Here is a 17,743-nt window from a genome sequence, read left to right on the forward strand (position 1 = left end):
TGTGCACCAAATTCCCTGGCAGCTGCCATGACTCTTTCGTCCTGCGCCAGTCCACCCTCCCTCAGCTCTTCACTCCTCCAAACAGACTTTCCAGCTGGCTGCTTGGAGACAAGGGCTATCCACTCATGACACCCTTGAGGAAGCCAAATACTGAGGAGAGATATAATGAAAGCCACATTTCCACCAGATGTGTCATAGAGCAAACAATAGGCACGCTGAAAATGCGCTTCAGATGCCTTGACAGATCTGGAGGAACCCTTCAGTATGCACCAGCCAGAGTCTCCAGAATCATCGTGTTCTGCTGCGCCCCACACAACATAGTGCAGCAGCGAGGATTAGCGCTGCATGAGGAGCAAGGCACTGAGTGCACAGCCTCTTCAAAGGAGGAGGAGGAGGAGCATCAGCTGGAAGACGAGGAGGAGGAGGAGCAGGAGGAACTTGTAGTCCAGATCCCACCAGCACCTAAGCACATTGCTGCCCGTGAGGCCAGGGATGGGCTCATCATAGCCAGACTTACTTAACTTTACACAGTACACTTATATGGCTGCCAAATGCTGCGCCAGATTGGCACCACCTCACAGCAACAGCATATAACATCCCTACAATGACCAAGCCATTCTTTTCACGCTGACCACCATTGTTGGAGGTAACGTTATGGGTCACCATTCACTGCAACTCACGAAGCCACTTTCAAAGGTGCACACAAATTTGCCCAAGACTGGAAAGTGGTGAAAATAAAGATTTTTATGTGTGACATCACACTAATGGAAACTTTACAGAAACATTGAATAAAACACCCGAGTGGCTTCCCTTGTGAATTTACTTGTGTGTCATCTTTCTCTTATGAGTGATTCTACAAGGTGCTACCCCTGTGGCCTCAGCAGAGGTAGAGGCAGCATGCTCACTTCCCTACTGCGACTGCTCAGACACTCTTGGCCATGAGGACCCACGTCTACGTTGACATCCCTCCTAGAGAGGAGGTCTCTGAGCCTCTGCCATCTATTCTCCATAGAGACCATGCGTTCCTGTGAGTGGTGCATTAGCTATTCCATGCCCCCTCCGGTGAGAAATCTCCACTGCTGTCCCTGTCTCCACCATCTTCTCTTGCTCACTTGTGAGTTGTGAGACACCAGGTGTGCATATCTGCGCTGGTGCTGAGTGCGCTTATGCCTGGTGATGGTGCGCCCTCGGAGGTTGGAGGCTCCGCTGAGGAGTCGTCTTCCTCTTCCTTTTGGACAGTGGTGGGGGACTCTTGATGGACCTGTGGGAGAGTAAAGAGATGAGTTAGATATGTCATATGAAGAATAGGTACAGATACCACTATGCACATGATGACCATTCACTGGGTGCTGACATCAGTCCCCATATTTGTTTTTATTCATTCCGGGATGTGGGCATCGCTGGCAAGGCCAGCATTTATTGCCCATCCCTAATTGCCCTTGAGAAGGTGGTGGTGAGCTGCCTTCTTGAACTGCTGCAGTCCGTGTGGTGAAGGTACTCCCACAGTGCTGTTAGGGAGTGAGTTCCAGGACTTTGAACCAATGACAATGAAGGAACGGCGATATGAGTGACTGATGTATGTCATGTATGATATGTAATTCTGTCACCAGGTTGCTGCGATGTCCCCCTCTCTCCCTCTCCCACCTCCAGCTGCTCGGTGACTCCTGATACTTCTATCGCAACCTCCTCTGCTGTTGTGAAGGTGGCAAATGATGGAGGGCCACCTCAAGTTCTCTCCCTCTCTCTCTTATTGTGGTCTATCTTTTCCTGCAAGGAGGGAAAGAAGAGAAGGTTGAGTGAGAATGATGGAATGTGTGTAAGGAATGGATGGGTCACATCTTTAGAGGGAGACTATGATGGAGTAGGGTGACAATGCCAAATGGCCTCCTTGTGTGTTGTTAGTTGGTATGATTGTATTAGGATGATGGTGAGTGTGAGGAGTGGCTCGTAAGATAGGGATGTGATAATGTAGATAGAGAGAGAGGGATGGGTGTTCGTGCAAGGTATGTTGGTGTGAGTAAGGATGTGCAGGAGTAAGGTTGGAAAGGCAGGGTGATGGGGACGTGATGAGAGGCACAGCAGGATGAAGTTGAATGAGATCATTGAAACGTTGCCGGCACTGCACCCAGGTCTTCCTGACCATATCCCTGCTGTTCACCTCCTCTACAATTTGGAGCCAGGCTCTGTTTGTCTCCTGGGGAGGTCTCTTCCACCTATTTAAAGGGAAGAGGACCTCCCTGCATTCTCTGACTCCCTCCACAAGCATATGGAGGGAGTCATCGGAGGACCTGGGTACAGCCCTCTGCCTCTGTGCAGTCATGTTTCCAAGTGATTAGAACAATTAAAAGCTCCAGTGCAGTGACTGCACACTCCTAGATGAACCTTCAATTGCAATGTGACCGTGGCTCCTTTAAATATCCCGGCTGAAAACGCGTCATGGATGATGTCATCAGACCCGCACCATTTAATAGGGCCGGGTAACATGCAGGGCGGGCTTAATAGGCCCCATTAGCGCAAAGTCGATTTCTGCAGCGGGATGGACGCAGCAACGGGGTCGCGACCCGCCACACCGACCGCCTGCTCCGGACCCGCCCTGGTGGACCTGTGCTGGACTCTAAACTTCAACACCACTAATCTGTCCAGTAACTATCAAAAATGACCAAATAAGATTGGCAGCCAGTGTGTAATTTATTAATAGCATACAGCATGAGTTTCAGAATCCTAATCTTAAACCCATCCTGATCCTATCAAAAATATTTTCAGGGCATTCTCAATAATTTCATGAATAAAATTGTTTAAAAATTCTGAGTCTTTTTAAATTGAGAACCAAGTTACCAGCAGCTTCCTTAAGTTTAGAAAGTACAGATGTGACAGAAATAAAGCAGGAATTGATGGAAGGACTTTGTTTCTGTTATACAGGCACTGTTCAATGGTCAGGAGATTATACCACCTTATTACCACGATGGGATAAGAATCAGTTCCTCGGGGATCACTGTAAAGGTTGAGATTGTTGCCATTAATTCTACTATTACTTTTGATGGCCTGGAGTTTACAATAGACCTCTCCTACAAGATCTTTGGAAAAAATGTCGAAGGACAGTGTGGTATGTAATACTGTACTTGGATGCAGTTTACAAAATTATAAAATGTTGTCTCTGACTTGAGATTGTAACATGGATTGAGACTCTGGAGCTTTCATTTGATTTTCTTTACAGCTGATGGAGATTTTTGATCCTCGAAAGTTTTTACTGTGGTTAATCCTTTCCCTCAGGAGATTAAATAAATTAAGGAATGTTTATGGCAGTACACTTTGTAAATGATGTTTTGCAAACCAATACCCCAAATTGCTTTAACCTTTGCTCTTTTTTCAGGGATATTCCTTTCTCATTCCCTATTTTTCAGGGATATTCCTTTCTCATTCCCTGTTTATCAGGGATATTCCTTTGTAAGAGAAAATATGGTGACTGAGAAGTGATCTAATGGAGGTATATAACCCAGAATGTTACTTTAAATTAAACTGTGGGAGTAGAACAAGGGGGCACAAGTTCAAACCAGAGAGGGGCACTTTTAAGACAGATATCAGGAAATTCTTCTTCACACAGAGGAGTCAACATGTGGAATAAACGTCCAAGTAGAGTAATAGAGGGACAAACCCATGATTCATTTAAGAAACAATTGGATGCTACAATTGGGTGACGTGAGGATCTGTCTAGATGGATGAATTAAGATGGGCCAAATGGCCTTCCTCATCCTTAAATATCTTGTGATCTTGTGATGAAATTTGAAATAATGTTTCAAATTCCCAATTCCCTAGGTACTTGTACAAACAACAAGACAGATGACTGCACATTGCCTGATGGAGCTGTGGTACCTTCTTGCTCTCATTCAGCACCTTACTGGCACGTTAAAGATAAGAATAAGCCACACTGTGAAGCAGGGAGTACAACCCCATCACCAATACATCATTCAACTCTGTCACATACGGAAACCACAACCATCATGCCAACTGTACCAACCAAACCTTGTGTGTACGAGAAGTTTTGCAAGATCATTTTAGGCCCGTAAGTCATATCTCTGTGAAAATCGCAATTTGTTCAGGTTTGGAATGTGGTCAGCCCATTTAATCAATAAACTGTTTTCCACCTTTCATTCACATATCAGGAATTATAAAGCAATGTACAAATTTTATCCTAACATGAGGTTATTCAGCCCTGGACTGCACTGAATTCAGGCATCTTTTAGGGCTGCTTTCTCCCCAAACTATTTTCTTCTTCGGGCAAGTAATCATTTTGAATGCTGTAGTCGATTTAACATTGATCACCACTTGCGGCAAAACATTCTATATTCCTCTAACTCTTTACATTAATATTTCTTCTAATTTTCCCCTTTGTGCCTACTCCTTATAAGATCATGCCCTCTTTGATTTACCTACAAATGGAAACAATAGAGTAGAAATTCTGCCCGCTGTAGGGGTTAAATTCTGGCAGAGTTGTCATAGGGGATCGATTGGCAGAATCCAGAACAGTCAGGTAACTACTGAAAATCCCACTGGAGGTGATTTTTTCTGCACATCTCCCACCCCTCACTGCCCCCCCCACCCTCCCACACCATGTCCTGGCAGAAGATTGGCGGTGGTGGGAGGGCATGGCGTGTCTAGAGTCTAGAGTTCCAGAGCAACCCTGAAAAATGCCAGCAGAAGCACCCTAATAGGGTCAGCAGGACTCATGTATGCTGAGAGCAGGTATAGGGCCTAGCAGAATCAATTACTATTTCTCAATGCCCCTTCTGTTTACTCAGGTAAAACAAATAGTACTGCTAGAATTGTAACATTTGCAACCCTCCAGTGCTTTGGCACAGGTCCTGCATATAATGGGGGGGATTTAGGAGCAGGAGTTCTCTTCTAGGCCACACAAGGAAATTCTGGGCAACTGGTGAACTGAGATCCCCTTCCTTCGCACCCTCATAACGGCCCCGATACACCATCCCCTCCGCCCTGGTGTTTAACTTGTTGCTGGCTGGTGGCCTCCGAGCACCAAGATTTTGACCTGCCTGAAGCCGGCCTGCTCCCGTTTTCTGCCATTTTCACGTGGGCAGCTGGCCATTGGAATGTGAATCAGCCGAGGCCTCCCACGGAGACTCTTGGGCAGGAAGGCCATTGGCTCCCCCGGCTCCTCACCCGGAAGTTAAAATCCACCCTGAGATTTGAAAAATGACGGTTAGTCCCTCTACAACTTTCCCAACAACCTCCTTCCATATGGCCTGTTGGTCCCAGGCATTTAGCAATTTTAACACCCTGAACCCCTTTAGAATATTTTGTTTTTAATGCATATATGCCTTGGTTGTCCATCTTGCTCCTCATCCACAATCTATTGAAAACTTCCTTTATTCTGTAAATGATGAAGCAAAGTTTTCATTAGCCAAATGTGCAAATTCCATATTTACCACAATTCCTTTCCAATACTCATTTGAGTGCCCTCCATTAATAATTCTCTTTTTCCTAATGTGTTTATAAACACCTCTGCTTTTTCTCATTGTGTTGGCTGCAAGTTTTTCTCACTTTTCCCTAGCTCTCCTTACTTCTCTTGTTTCTATTTGCAGAGTATAGTGTTTCTCCTAGCTCTCTTTACTGTGACTGGTTTTAGCTTTGTTGTAAACTTCTTTCTTAGCCTTTTTCAGCATAATCTGATTGTTTATCCACAGAATTATGACCCTAGACACAGGCCCTTTTTTCCTCAATTGTACCAGTACTTCAATATTTCCCAGTATTTACCAGTTAACTATTCAATCTAATTTATTCAGACTACGCCCTTTTTCATTGTTCTGTAGTTTGCTATTCTCCAATTGATTAGCTTTATTTTTAACTTGTATTTTCCTTCTCAATTTTAACGTTAAAACTAATTATGTTATGACTGTAGTGTGGGCTGTCAGTGTGTGTGTAGTGTGGGCTGTCAGTGTGTGTAGTGTGGGCTGTCAGTGTGTGTAGTAGTGTGGGCTGTCAGTGTGTGTAGTGTGGGCTGTCAGTGTGTGTAGTGTGGGCTGTCAGTGTGTGTGTAGTGTGGGCTGTCAGTGTGTGTGTAGTGTGGGCTGTCAGTGTGTGTAGTAGTGTGGGCTGTCAGTGTGTGTAGTGTGGGCTGTCAGTGTGTGTAGTGTGGGCTGTCAGTGTGTGTAGTGTGGGCTGTCAGTGTGTGTGTAGTGTGGGCTGTCAGTGTGTGTGTAGTGTGGGCTGTCAGTGTGTGTGTAGTGTGGGCTGTCAGTGTGTGTAGTGTGGGCTGTCAGTGTGTGTGTAGTGTGGGTTGTCAGTGTGTGTAGTGTGGGCTGTCAGTGTGTGTGTAGTGTGGGCTGTCAGTGTGTGTGTAGTGTGGGCTGTCAGTGTGTGTAGTGTGGGCTGTCAGTGTGTGTGTAGTGTGGGCTGTCAGTGTGTGTGTAGTGTGGGCTGTCAGTGTGTGTGTAGTGTGGGCTGTCAGTGTGTGTGTAGTGTGGGCTGTCAGTGTGTGTGTAGTGTGGGCTGTCAGTGTGTGTGTAGTGTGGGCTGTCAGTGTGTGTAGTGTGGGCTGTCAGTGTGTGTAGTGTGGGCTGTCAGTGTGTGTGTAGTGTGGGCTGTCAGTGTGTGTGTAGTGTGGGCTGTCAGTGTGTGTGTAGTGTGGGCTGTCAGTATGAGTGTAGTCTGGGCTGTCAGTGTGTGTGTAGTGTGGGCTGTCAGTGTGTGTAGTGTGGGCTGTCAGTGTGTGTGTAGTGTGGGCTGTCAGTGTGTGTAGTGTGGGCTGTCAGTGTGTGTGTAGTGTGGGCTGTCAGTGTGTGTGCAGTGTGGGCTGTCAGTGTGTGTAGTGTGGGCTGTCAGTGTGTGTAGTGTGGGCTGTCAGTGTGTGTGTAGTGTGGGCTGTCAGTGTGTGTGTAGTGTGGGCTGTCAGTGTGTGTAGTGTGGGCTGTCAGTGTGTGTGTAGTGTGGGCTGTCAGTGTGTGTAGTGTGGGCTGTCAGTGTGTGTGTAGTGTGGGCTGTCAGTGTGTGTAGTGTGGGCTGTCAGTGTGTGTAGTGTGGGCTGTCAGTGTGTGTGTAGTGTGGGCTGTCAGTGTGTGTAGTGTGGGCTGTCAGTGTGTGTGCAGTGTGAGCGGTCAGTGTGTGTGTAGTGTGGGCTGTCAGTGTGAGTGTAGTGTGGGCTGTCAGTGTGTGTGTAGTGTGGGCTGTCAGTGTGTGTGTAGTGTGGGCTGTCAGTGTGTGTGTAGTGTGGGCTGTCAGTGTGTGTGTAGTGTGGGCTGTCAGTGTGTGTGTAGTGTGAGTTTTAAGTGTGTGTGTACTGTGAGTTTTAAGTGTGTGTGTAGTGTGAGTTTTAAGTGTGTGTGTAGTGTGAGTTTTAAGTGCGTGTGTAGTGTGGGTTTTAAGTGTTTGTGTAGTGTGAGTTTTAAGTGTTTGTGTAGTGTGAGTTTTAAGTGTGTGTGTAGTGTGAGTTTTAAGTGTGTGTGTAGTGTGAGTTTTAAGTGTGTGTGTAGTGTGAGTTTTAAGTGTTTGTGTTGTGTGAGTTTTAAGTGTGTGTGTGGTGTGAGTTTTAAGTGTGTGTAGTGTGAGTTTTAAGTGTGTGTGTAGTGTGAGTTTTAAGTGTGTGTTTAGTGTGGATTTTAAGTGTGTGTGTAGTGTGGGTTTTAAGTGTGTGTGTAGTGTGAGTTTTAAGTGTGTGTTTAGTGTGAGTTTTAAGTGTGTGTAGTGTGAGTTTTAAGTGTGTGTGTAGTGTGAGTTTTAAGTGTGGGTTTTAAGTGTATGTGTAGTGTGAGTTTTAAGTGTGTGTGTAGTGTGAGTTTTAAGTGTGTGTTTAGTGTGAGTTTTAAGTGTTTGTGTAGTGTGAGTTTTAAGTGTGTGTGTAGTGTGAGTTTTAAGTGTGGGTTTTAAGTGTGTGTAGTGTGGGCTTTAAGTGTGTGTGTAGTGTGGGTTTTAAGTGTGTGTGTAGTGTGGGTTTTAAGTGTGTGTGTAGTGTGGTTTTAAGTGTGTGTGTAGTGTGGTTTTAAGTGTGTGTGTAGTGTGGGTTTTAAGTGTGTGTGTAGTGTGAGTTTTAAGTGTGTGTGTAGTGTGGGCTTTAAGTGTGTGTGTAGTGTGGGTTTTAAGTGTGTGTGTGTAGTGTGAGTTTTAAGTGTGTGTGTAGTGTGGGTTTTAAGTGTGTGTGCAGTGTGGGTTTTAAGTGTTGTCTGTAATGGCATGGAGTGATTTTCAGATCTCCGCCTGGGTGTAAACCGGGTAGTAGTGGTCTGAAAGTGGCGTCGGATCGTCCCATTTACGTTGGCATTCTTGCCATCTTGGGTAGGCTCCTGAGATGTGCAGCTGGAGAGCCTGTCTGTTTCAGGGACAAAACCACCTGTAATATGCAAACTGGCATCCTGTGACATACTAGGCCAAGGAATCAATTTATACTGAATATATAAACAGTTTAATAGATATTATGACACTAACGAAAAATAGAATCAAAATTACTATAATTTCTACTCATATTCAACGAATCCTTGGCACCATCCCAGTCAATTGGGGTCTTTTAAAGCATTGTCATGAATGGATTTCGCCTCGCTGTGATGAATGGCCTGATTTGGTCAGCCGTTGAGGAGAGGGGAGGCAAATAAAACAGAAAGGAGAAAAGAGACAAAAAATGGAGGGAGATAATAGTTCCACCGCAGCATCAAATGAATGGGGACATAAGCAAATAAGGTCAGCCAACTGCACAGGAAGTGCGACAGCTCAACACTGAACTTTTTGAATCTGTAACATAATCTTTGTTTCCTCAGTGTATTTTCGAAATGCCATGACATAGTTCCTCCAGGCCCATATTATGAAGCATGTATACATGATGGATGCCACAACAGGAATGAGACAATAATATGTTCCAGTTTAGCAATCTATTCTAAGATATGCAAATCTAAAGGAGATATCTGTATCAACTGGCGAGAACATACCAATGGATCATGTCGTAAGTAATTAAATCTGTCTTCATAGAATCATAGAATGATACAACACAGAAGGAGGCCATTCAGCCCATCATGCCTGTACCAGCTCTTTGAAAGAGCTATCCAATTTCTCCCGCTCTTTCCCCGTAGCCCTGTAAATTTTTGCCCTTCAAATATTTATCCAATCCCTTTTTGAAAGTTATTATTCAATCTGCTTCCGCCACTCTTTCAGGCAGCGCATTTCGGATCATAACAGCTCGCTGCGTAAAGAAAATTCTCCTCATCTCGCTTCTGGTTCTTTTGCTAATACCTTAAATCTGTATCATCTGATTATCGACCCTTCTGCCACTGAAAACAGTTTCTCCTTATTTACTCTATCAAGACCCTTCTTGATATGAAATTGGACATTTTCAAACATCCATAAGTATGCAATTATTAACAAAAACATTTGCACAGATTTTGGTTTGATGCTCAATTTCTCAAGTTGTCTTATTCAATTTAACCCAAACAGAATATCACTGCCCTGCAACGATGGAGTATAAACCGTGTGAGCCAAAGGAACAGCCTACTTGTAGTTCAAGGTTTGTTGTACTTATTTAGCAAAGCATTCTCGATGACAACAATTGGAATGCTCTTTCTCTCTCTTTCTTTCTTTCTCTCTCTATCTCCCCCATTTACTGTATATAATTAATACTTTTTCTTTAATGATTAGGTACACTGACAAAAATGCACCTAGTGACAAGAGTGGTCATAATGAAGGTTGTTTCTGCCCAGATGGAAAGTTCCTTTTTGCACCATTAGACATCTGCGTGGACATCTGTGGTAAGCATATTTCTTTAGTAATAATTTCTGCAGTATGTAGTAGGGTCACTACCAAGTTCCAGGAATTGAATCTTGCCCAGAAGACCACATAGTTCATCTGTGGACTGCATGTAGCTCTAATTTGTTTGCCACAGCAACAGGGGAGGGATTTTATTTGCGTCTGAGAATTGCAGATAGAATTCTGCATTCTGGGGGTGATGTCATCTACAAGGAAAGAAGAAAATTTGGGAAATTAACTCAAAGTACATTTCAATCATGTGGTTATTTTGTCAGGTAGTCTTGTGTGCTGCTGGTTGACTATCTCTTGAAGTCTGTGTTACACCTCCTAATCAGCAATCACTTATTCTCATCCTTCACTTCTCTTTGTTTGAATGTTATGTTTTCTTTCTCTCTGTTGATTATTTATCTTGTAATGTGTTTTGGTGCAGCATCAGTTTATAAAACATTAAATGTGTTTTTTTTAATCTACTAGAGTGCATAGGACCTGATGGAAAACCAAGACAGGTACGTTCTTTAGATAAGCAGATGATGTCTGTCACTACGCTTAACATTAATTTCAGTTTTAGCCTGTATATAGACCTCCTAACATGTCTTTGTGTGTTTGCGACAGATTGGTGAAAAATGGGAAAGCAATTGTCAGGACTGTTTCTGCAATAACGCAACAATGAGCGTTGTCTGCAAAGCCCACAAATGCCCTCCATCACCACCAGTAGTGTGCAAAGGCCACGGTTTTGTGCCAGTTGTTCAAAGAAGCCAACATGACCTTTGTTGTACAGAAACCAAGTGCGGTGAGTAGACAAGTTGCACATTCCGCTGTGTAAGAATATTTCACTGTGCAACTCAGGCATGAGACATTCCAGTATCCAAAAACCACACCAAATATATGCTGTGTTTTTGCCCATTTGGCCTAGAAAGAGGTTTTGTTTATTTACATAATGATTTTGCTAAATATTAAATTCAGTTCACAAAGGATTAAGTCCCAGTGACACAAACCAGCTCGGATGTTGATCAGGACAATAGTTGGAATATCATATGAAACAGCTGTCAAAATTGTGTAATCTCACATATCACATCAGTTTTGAGATAATCAGGAGTCATCAAGCACATCCTATACCTGTTTGTGCCTTTAATGCAAGAATTATTTTCTTTCAATATGCCCAGAAAAGGCAGAAAAGGCTTAGATAAACAGACAATGTAATTGCCATAGCTCCCACACCATTGCGGGGGATTTCTCATTCAAGTTGGTAACTTTGATTGGCAACTCAGCAAGCCAACCTTCAATAGAGAGAGCTGAGGGAGAGGTCAGCCTTTTTCTCTCTGCTGGAGAAATCAGTTTTGAGCCGTCTGAGCATGGGACATTGAGGGAGACAGTGAGGTCTTGCTTTCTCTCCAGCCAGTGAAAGAGCCAATGAGACTTCAGGCTGAGGCATGAATGCATGCGGCTTATAATAGGAGAGGTCAGTACTAATAAGTTCAGGGACTGCTAACTTGTAAAGTGAGTTCAGACTGTCGCAGGGCAAAGTCGTATATTTTATTATTTTGTTAAGAGATAGGTAAATCTCACTGTGAAAACTGTATTCTGCTCATTCATGTATCATTAAATAAACTACTTTGTTAGTTTACAGTCATGCGTAATCTTACGAGAGTGCTTTTCAGTTTGCCTTCTAAACGTTAGGACAGAACATGTGGCAGCAATGTTCCCTCTAAGCTACGCAGCAATCGGGAAGGTCTCCCACAGGCCGCTCACAAACTGTTCCCTCTAAGATACCATGGCCCAGAAATTCGGGTCGGGGGCTTCCCGCGGGTGTAAGCCCCCGACCTGCACTTACCTTGCGCGCCGGCAGTTGAGCTGTAGGGCCCTGTGGAATTCCGCTCCGGGGCCTGGCCCAGCTGCCGGCACGCTGTGCTTGCGTATCCCAGGGGCGTAGTTAGTGCCATGCGTCCCCTGGGATCACGTGAGCCATGGGCAGCCAATCGGAGGAGGGACAAGCCCATTCATAAGAACTTATAAATACTATGGGCCCCAAAATAGCAGTAAACCTTCAAATAAATTTTAAAGAAACATCACACTATTTAAATAAAGTATAAATTACATTAAATAACTATTTTAAACAATAATTTAAATTTTTGAAAAAAAATATTTTATATTCTGCTTTTTAAATGTGTAAATCCTGCAGGCTTACCCCCCGGGAAAACCTGTGAAGAAATCGTAAGTTCAAAGTGCACGCGCAGCCTCCCCTGCGCGCGCGTTCGACCTCTGAACCCCTTCGTCAGAGGAACGGAAGTGCCGGTTTCCCGCGCATGCGCAGTGCATGCAGGAAACCGACATTTCCATTCGGCCTACAGGTGAGTACCCAGCGCGTACTCACCCGTGGAGACCTGAATTTCTGGGCCCATGTGTAAAGGTACCACGCACAAATTTTTTTTTTGAGGAAACATTGTGTGGCAGCGCATGCAAGATCTTAGGCCTAGAAATTCAGTGGGCTGCGCCACCAGTTTACGCCCAAAGAGGGCACTCAGTGGCTTTTGCGCCACTGGCAACACCTACCGCGATATTTAGCGGGGCGCTAATGGCGGCGTTAGCCTGTAGCGCTGCGCCACCACCGATGACGTCATCGGTGTGCGCAGCGCCCCGCTCCCGCCCCGATGACCATATTTGGTCGCGCCCGCCACGTCAGCGCCGGCCGCAAATAGCGACCGGTACACCTGTGGCGGTAGTGGCGCTAGTTAAGGTGGAGGTGCGGCCGGCCGCTTTTTCGGCGGCCGCCTGCCCGCACCTCCGTCCCCGGCCTCCTACACCCCCCCCCGCGGCATTGCCGGCTGTTTCCCGAGAGCCCGGCACTTCTCCTTGGTGCCGGGCTCATTTGCCGGCACTCGCGAGCGGGGATCGCGCTGTTGCAGGCACCTCCCCCTTAACAGTGGGAGGAAGGCCTGCAGTACCGCAGCCTGCCGTGCCGCAGCGTGTGGCGCTGCGGCCCTTAGCGCGCCGATATTCAGTTTCAGCGCCCCAAGCGGGGCGCGGGAAGCCTTGATTAGCGGCCTGCTTCCATTTGGGGCGCAGAAACTGAATATCCAGATGGCGCAAGTGGCTCCGCTCGCAGCGGTAATTCCGGCGCCCAGGCGAGCTTGGCGCCCCAAACTGAATTTTTAGCCCTTAGTGTCCAGTGCCTGCAATGAGGGATCTTATTGTTACGGTACCCAGGTCAGAGTAAAATATAACTAGATACTAGGCAGTAAATGTGTTCGCCATGCCATAAGGAATGTGAGGTCCATTTTGGGGGAATTGTGCTGGAAATATCAGCACAAACTAGCGAAAACTCCAGGTCAATATGTTTAGTGATGTTGGTTGAGGGATAAATATTGGCCATGATACCAGGGAAAACTTCCCTGCTCTTCTTCGAAATAGTGCAATGGGATCTTTTACGTCCACCGGAGGGTAAATGAGGCCTCGGTTTTTGGTCTCATCTGAAATACAGCACCTCTGATGGTGTCAGCCTAGATTTTGTGCTACTCCATCTACTCACACTGCAATCGCCTTTGTATTTCCATTCACTCACTCTACAATCCCCTCTGTAACCCACAACCTTCTGACTCAGAGGTGAGATTGCTGTCACTGAGCCATGGCTGATACCTGGCACCCTATCTCAAAACAGATTATCTGGTCCCACTACATCAAAGGAGGAGCACGACAGTGTTTACCAAAATATGTCGTGGACTTCATTGATGACTGGTGCCATCTACTAGGAGGTAGTTTTGAGGGAAATTAAAGCTCATTTTAAGGGCCTCACTTTGTTCCAAACATCTATAATCAGTGGTGCCCCTATTAAAGCTAAATCACTGGGGGGATGAATTTTTTTTTATATTCGTTCATGGGATGTGGGTGTCGTTGGCAAGGCCAGCATTTATTGCCCATCCCTAATTGCCCTTGAGAAGGTGGTGGTGAGCCGCCTTCTTGAACCGCTGCAGTCCGTGTTGTGAAGGTACTCCCACAGTGCTGTTAGGGAGGGAGTTCCAGGATTTTGACCCAGCGACGATAAGGAACGGCAATAAAGTTTCAAGTCAGGATGGTGTGTGACTTGGAGGGGCACTTGGAGGTGGTGGTGTTCCCATGTGCCTGCTGCCCTTGTCCTTCTCGGTGGTAGAGGTCGCGGGTTTGGGAGGTGCTGGCGAAGAACCCGTACGGATTCTTCAGATTGTCTGCCATAACTTTGGCAAAAGTTCTACGGAAACCCCGGAGGAATGGCATAAACATGTAAACTTAATGCAATACATATATGCATTGAATGCAGGGAAGGGTTAAAGTCACAGATACTTTACTCTTATTGTTCTGTTGAGGTCATTAAATTCCCTTAGACTTTGGAGAGGAGTCCTCGATCTAACTGTTGAAGAACTGACTTTTACTTCTGTCTCAGAAGCTTCCTGCCCCCAATATCAATCAGCTGGTTACTCCTGCTTTGAAACTCTGCAAACAAAATACCAGCTTCAGACTGCGTGAAATTGACAGATTTCCTTTTTGCCCTCTTTGGCACGACTGCTGCTCCCAGTTGTGTTCCTTCCTCCAGTAGTTTCACACCCTGCTGCTGCACTAGTCTGCTGTGCCATTCTGTTGCTATGTTTCAATTCCCCCCTCCCCCCACTGGCTTCCATTCAAGGCCCCTCTCGAACCAAGTTCCTGACTCACCACAATATTGTCTGGTTTGTAAGACCTTGATTGGACTTTGAATTGAAGCATTCTCTACATACCATGATTCCACTCGGCCATTGTATAATTAGTCTGTCATTGTTAAGTCTTTCTGATGTATCTAATTTATGGCGGTTAGAGTTAGGATTCTGCCTCTTCTGGAAAAAGAACCTGAGACATCACCTCAGGAGACATACTTTTATACACTTGGGAACAGAATATAGACAACAATGCTAAAATCACCATGTCACTTGAATCAAAATTTGTTACGGGAAAGTATCCTAGTTTTTCCCATTGTCACCTGAGCTTACTCCTGGGGTATGTGTTGATGCTTCAATTAAGGAATAAATAGACCCTACAAGGCAGATAATCGAATCTTGCTCTTTTAATTCTTCTAGGCTCTTCAGGTAACACCATTGAATTACTGCAATAAATTCACTGATTCACAGCAGTATTAGAAAGTCAATTTTTCTTCAACCTGCAGTGAAACCACTCTAATTAAGATCACTTAGGATCATAAGTACCAAGCTGAAAGAATAGCTTCAAGCTTTTTAATCAGTGTCAATTTTTGTTCATTCAGAATGTAATATAACCACCTGTCCCACTGTGAAATTTGATTGCAAACCTGGATATAAACCCGTGTTCCATATTCATGAAGACAAATGTTGCCCAAATTATACTTGTGGTAAGTGTTGCATATCTCTTTAATCCAACATTTTACTGTTGTCACCGAAACAACTTGAAGTAACATGCTTACAGCCTGTACCTTAGCAATAAATGAACTATTAATTTAATCACACATTATTCTATTTTCAGAGCCAAAGCCAGTATGTGTGTACAATGGCACTGAGTACAAGGTAAAGAACATTGGGATATTTTGAGATATGATTTGTGGTTTCACACCTATTTCTCATTTTGTTCAGTGTATAGTTTTCATATTTCTATCTCGTTCTCCAAATTTTGACTTCAAGAATCTCTGGAGATACAAACTCACTTAATGTCAGAACAGCACAAAATTAATATATAACGTGAAAATGTTGTAAGAAGTGAAACTGGAACAATGCTCTTCTTTTTTCAATGAAATATTAATTTAGTATGCAGGGGACGACAATTAAAATGAGGATTTAATTAAAATAATTGAGGTGATAACTGTGCTAAAGTAATGCACAAATGGATTTCATGCAAAGGCATGAAATACCGGATGAAACTAAACCTCCATAGCTTTAATTAACTTTACTGTATAGAATCCGACTGCTCCACTATATAAAAAATCCAGCACAATTTTAAAACACGTCTCAATTGAAACTTCACTTTCTTTTCCAGCCAGGAATGACTATTCCTCAACACCCATGTAAGAATTGCAATTGTACCAATAAAGTGGATCCATCAACCAAGCATAACACTATTGAGTGTTTCACTATTAAGTGTGATTCTCACTGTCCATCGGTAAGCATCATTAATGATTCTATTTGTAGTTATATGATCCCAGAAAGTCCCTGGTTCCAAATGATTCGAGGTTGACCCGTATTGGGGACAGTGATTTAACTTTATTCAGCACAAGTAATGACTTAATACATTACAGTATTTGAGCAGCAGTTTGCAGAGTATAATTGAGACTTGTATTATCACCTATACTCTGGGTAGAAGCCGCAACCGTGAGTAAGCTGCACCCTGTGTCTGCTGTCTCTCTTCATCTCCTGGGTGTCTCCTTGATTCTTCCTGAAATCTCCTACTGTGTCTGTGAAATCTTCTACTGAAATCTTCTACTCCTGAAATCTCCTACAATTCGTGGCTATTAAGACTCCCTTCTTATACCCTTACTCTCATTCAAAACCTATGGAGTCCTCCTGAACCAATCACTGGCTGACACCCAAACCCAAAATCCAATGATAAAGATTGTGGGCTAGATTTTCAGTATAGACAGTTTTGGGGCGCTAACCTTAGCGCCCGCCCGAAGTAGCGCCCTGTTGCCGGAAATTCAGTGGCTTCGCCCTAAGAGGTTGGTGGAGCGCTAAAAGAGGCGTTCCGCAACTATCTTTAGGCGCTAAGCCGGCGGTGCAGAGCGCAACACCCGAGCTCGGGCGCAGCGCACGGCAGACACTCTGGTGCCAGTGAGCTCTTAAAGGGGAAGGGTACATGTGTTTTTTTCAAAGGCAGAGTCTGGGGGGGAGAGGAGGAGGAGGAGGAGGAGGAGGAGGGGGAGGAGGGGGAGGAGGAGGTGGTGGTGGTGGTGGTGGTGGTGGCCGGAAACATACATACACCGTTCACAACAACACACTGGATCCTTCCACACAACACATGCAGACTGCCTTGTATACTGCAGGAGGAGTGCCCTTTACTTTACGCTCCCCAGGGTGTGTTGCGTTCCATTTTACAAACGCTCTGGACGCCAGCCGCACAATGGGGCGGTCCGACTGAAGTTTGGATTCGGGGCGGCCAAAGGGCGTTGCACGAGGATGTGACGTCATTTTCTGCGCGCGCATCCGGGCGGCCGCTAAACTTTGCGCCGGCGCTAACGGGCAACTTAATTTGGGGCGGGGCGCAAACTGCACTGCGCCCGGGTGCTACACGCATAGCGCCCGAAAATCACTTCTCTTAAGGCGCTAACTGCTGGCGCAAGCAACTGAAAGTCTAGCCCTGTATGTTCACAGCACCGTGGTCTATGTAGGTTCTAGTCTGATGACATTCTTACAGCATCTGTTTTTGACCATCAAGACTCATATCTGGGGTAGTTATGGCAATACAAAAGGAATATGTCTCCATCGGTTCAGATACGGCCCTTGCTGTTGGCCTTTGTTTTTATAATTCACTGCGGATGATATAACATTCCAAAACAGTGGAAACTGCAGCTAACCTTGGTTCCCAGGCTAGCTGTACTCTGTCTCATCCTTACTGTTGGCTAATATGCAACCTTCACCTACGGCCGATAGCAAAATACTGCAGATGCTGGAAATCCGAAATAACAACAGAAAATGCTGGAAAAACTCAGCAGGCCAGGCAGCATCCGTGGAGAGAAAATAGAGTCAAAGTTTCGGGTCAAACCCTTTGTCAAACCCTTCACCTATGGCCTCTCTATTCGACTATAGCAATCCTCTTTCTCGCCCCAGGTTGTCTGGTTACAGCTTATTCACAGACTTTTAATTATAAGCAAAAGGGTTGCCTGTCATATAATTCAGGTCACCATTGCATACAGTTGATGATTACAGACTTTTATATTTAATTCTTACACATGATTATAAATCCATTACTGATGATTATAAGATAGTAAAGCAAGTATCCAAAAAGGGCTAATCCATGATAATCTTACAATCCCTGGCTTGAG

At 44.9% G+C, this 17,743-nt stretch overlaps 1 protein-coding gene across 2 annotated transcripts in view; it reads left to right on the plus strand.

The window, feature by feature from the left end:
- Positions 1-17,743, plus strand: part of LOC147106549 (intestinal mucin-like protein) — a 112,913-nt gene that overhangs the window by 57,842 nt on the left and 37,328 nt on the right. The window contains exons 1-11 of one of the 2 annotated variants that reach the window (XM_086007499.1): positions 2,497-2,596; positions 2,920-3,103; positions 3,814-4,060; positions 8,760-8,941; positions 9,430-9,499; positions 9,631-9,740; positions 10,213-10,244; positions 10,351-10,528; positions 15,002-15,106; positions 15,238-15,278; positions 15,745-15,867. In XM_086007499.1, coding sequence (XP_085863625.1) covers positions 2,537-2,596; positions 2,920-3,103; positions 3,814-4,060; positions 8,760-8,941; positions 9,430-9,499; positions 9,631-9,740; positions 10,213-10,244; positions 10,351-10,528; positions 15,002-15,106; positions 15,238-15,278; positions 15,745-15,867 — 1,332 coding nt within the window. In that variant the 5' untranslated portion in view covers positions 2,497-2,536. Of the gene's footprint in view, positions 1-2,496; positions 2,597-2,919; positions 3,104-3,813; positions 4,061-8,759; positions 8,942-9,429; positions 9,500-9,630; positions 9,741-10,212; positions 10,245-10,350; positions 10,529-15,001; positions 15,107-15,237; positions 15,279-15,744; positions 15,868-17,743 lie in introns of those variants that run through there. The other variant, XM_086007498.1, reaches the window with a different exon arrangement.

This window comes from Somniosus microcephalus, chromosome 15 (assembly GCF_052327205.1).
Source record: "Somniosus microcephalus isolate GS21.2 chromosome 15, FLI_Smic_1.0, whole genome shotgun sequence".
Lineage (NCBI taxonomy): Eukaryota > Metazoa > Chordata > Chondrichthyes > Squaliformes > Somniosidae > Somniosus > Somniosus microcephalus.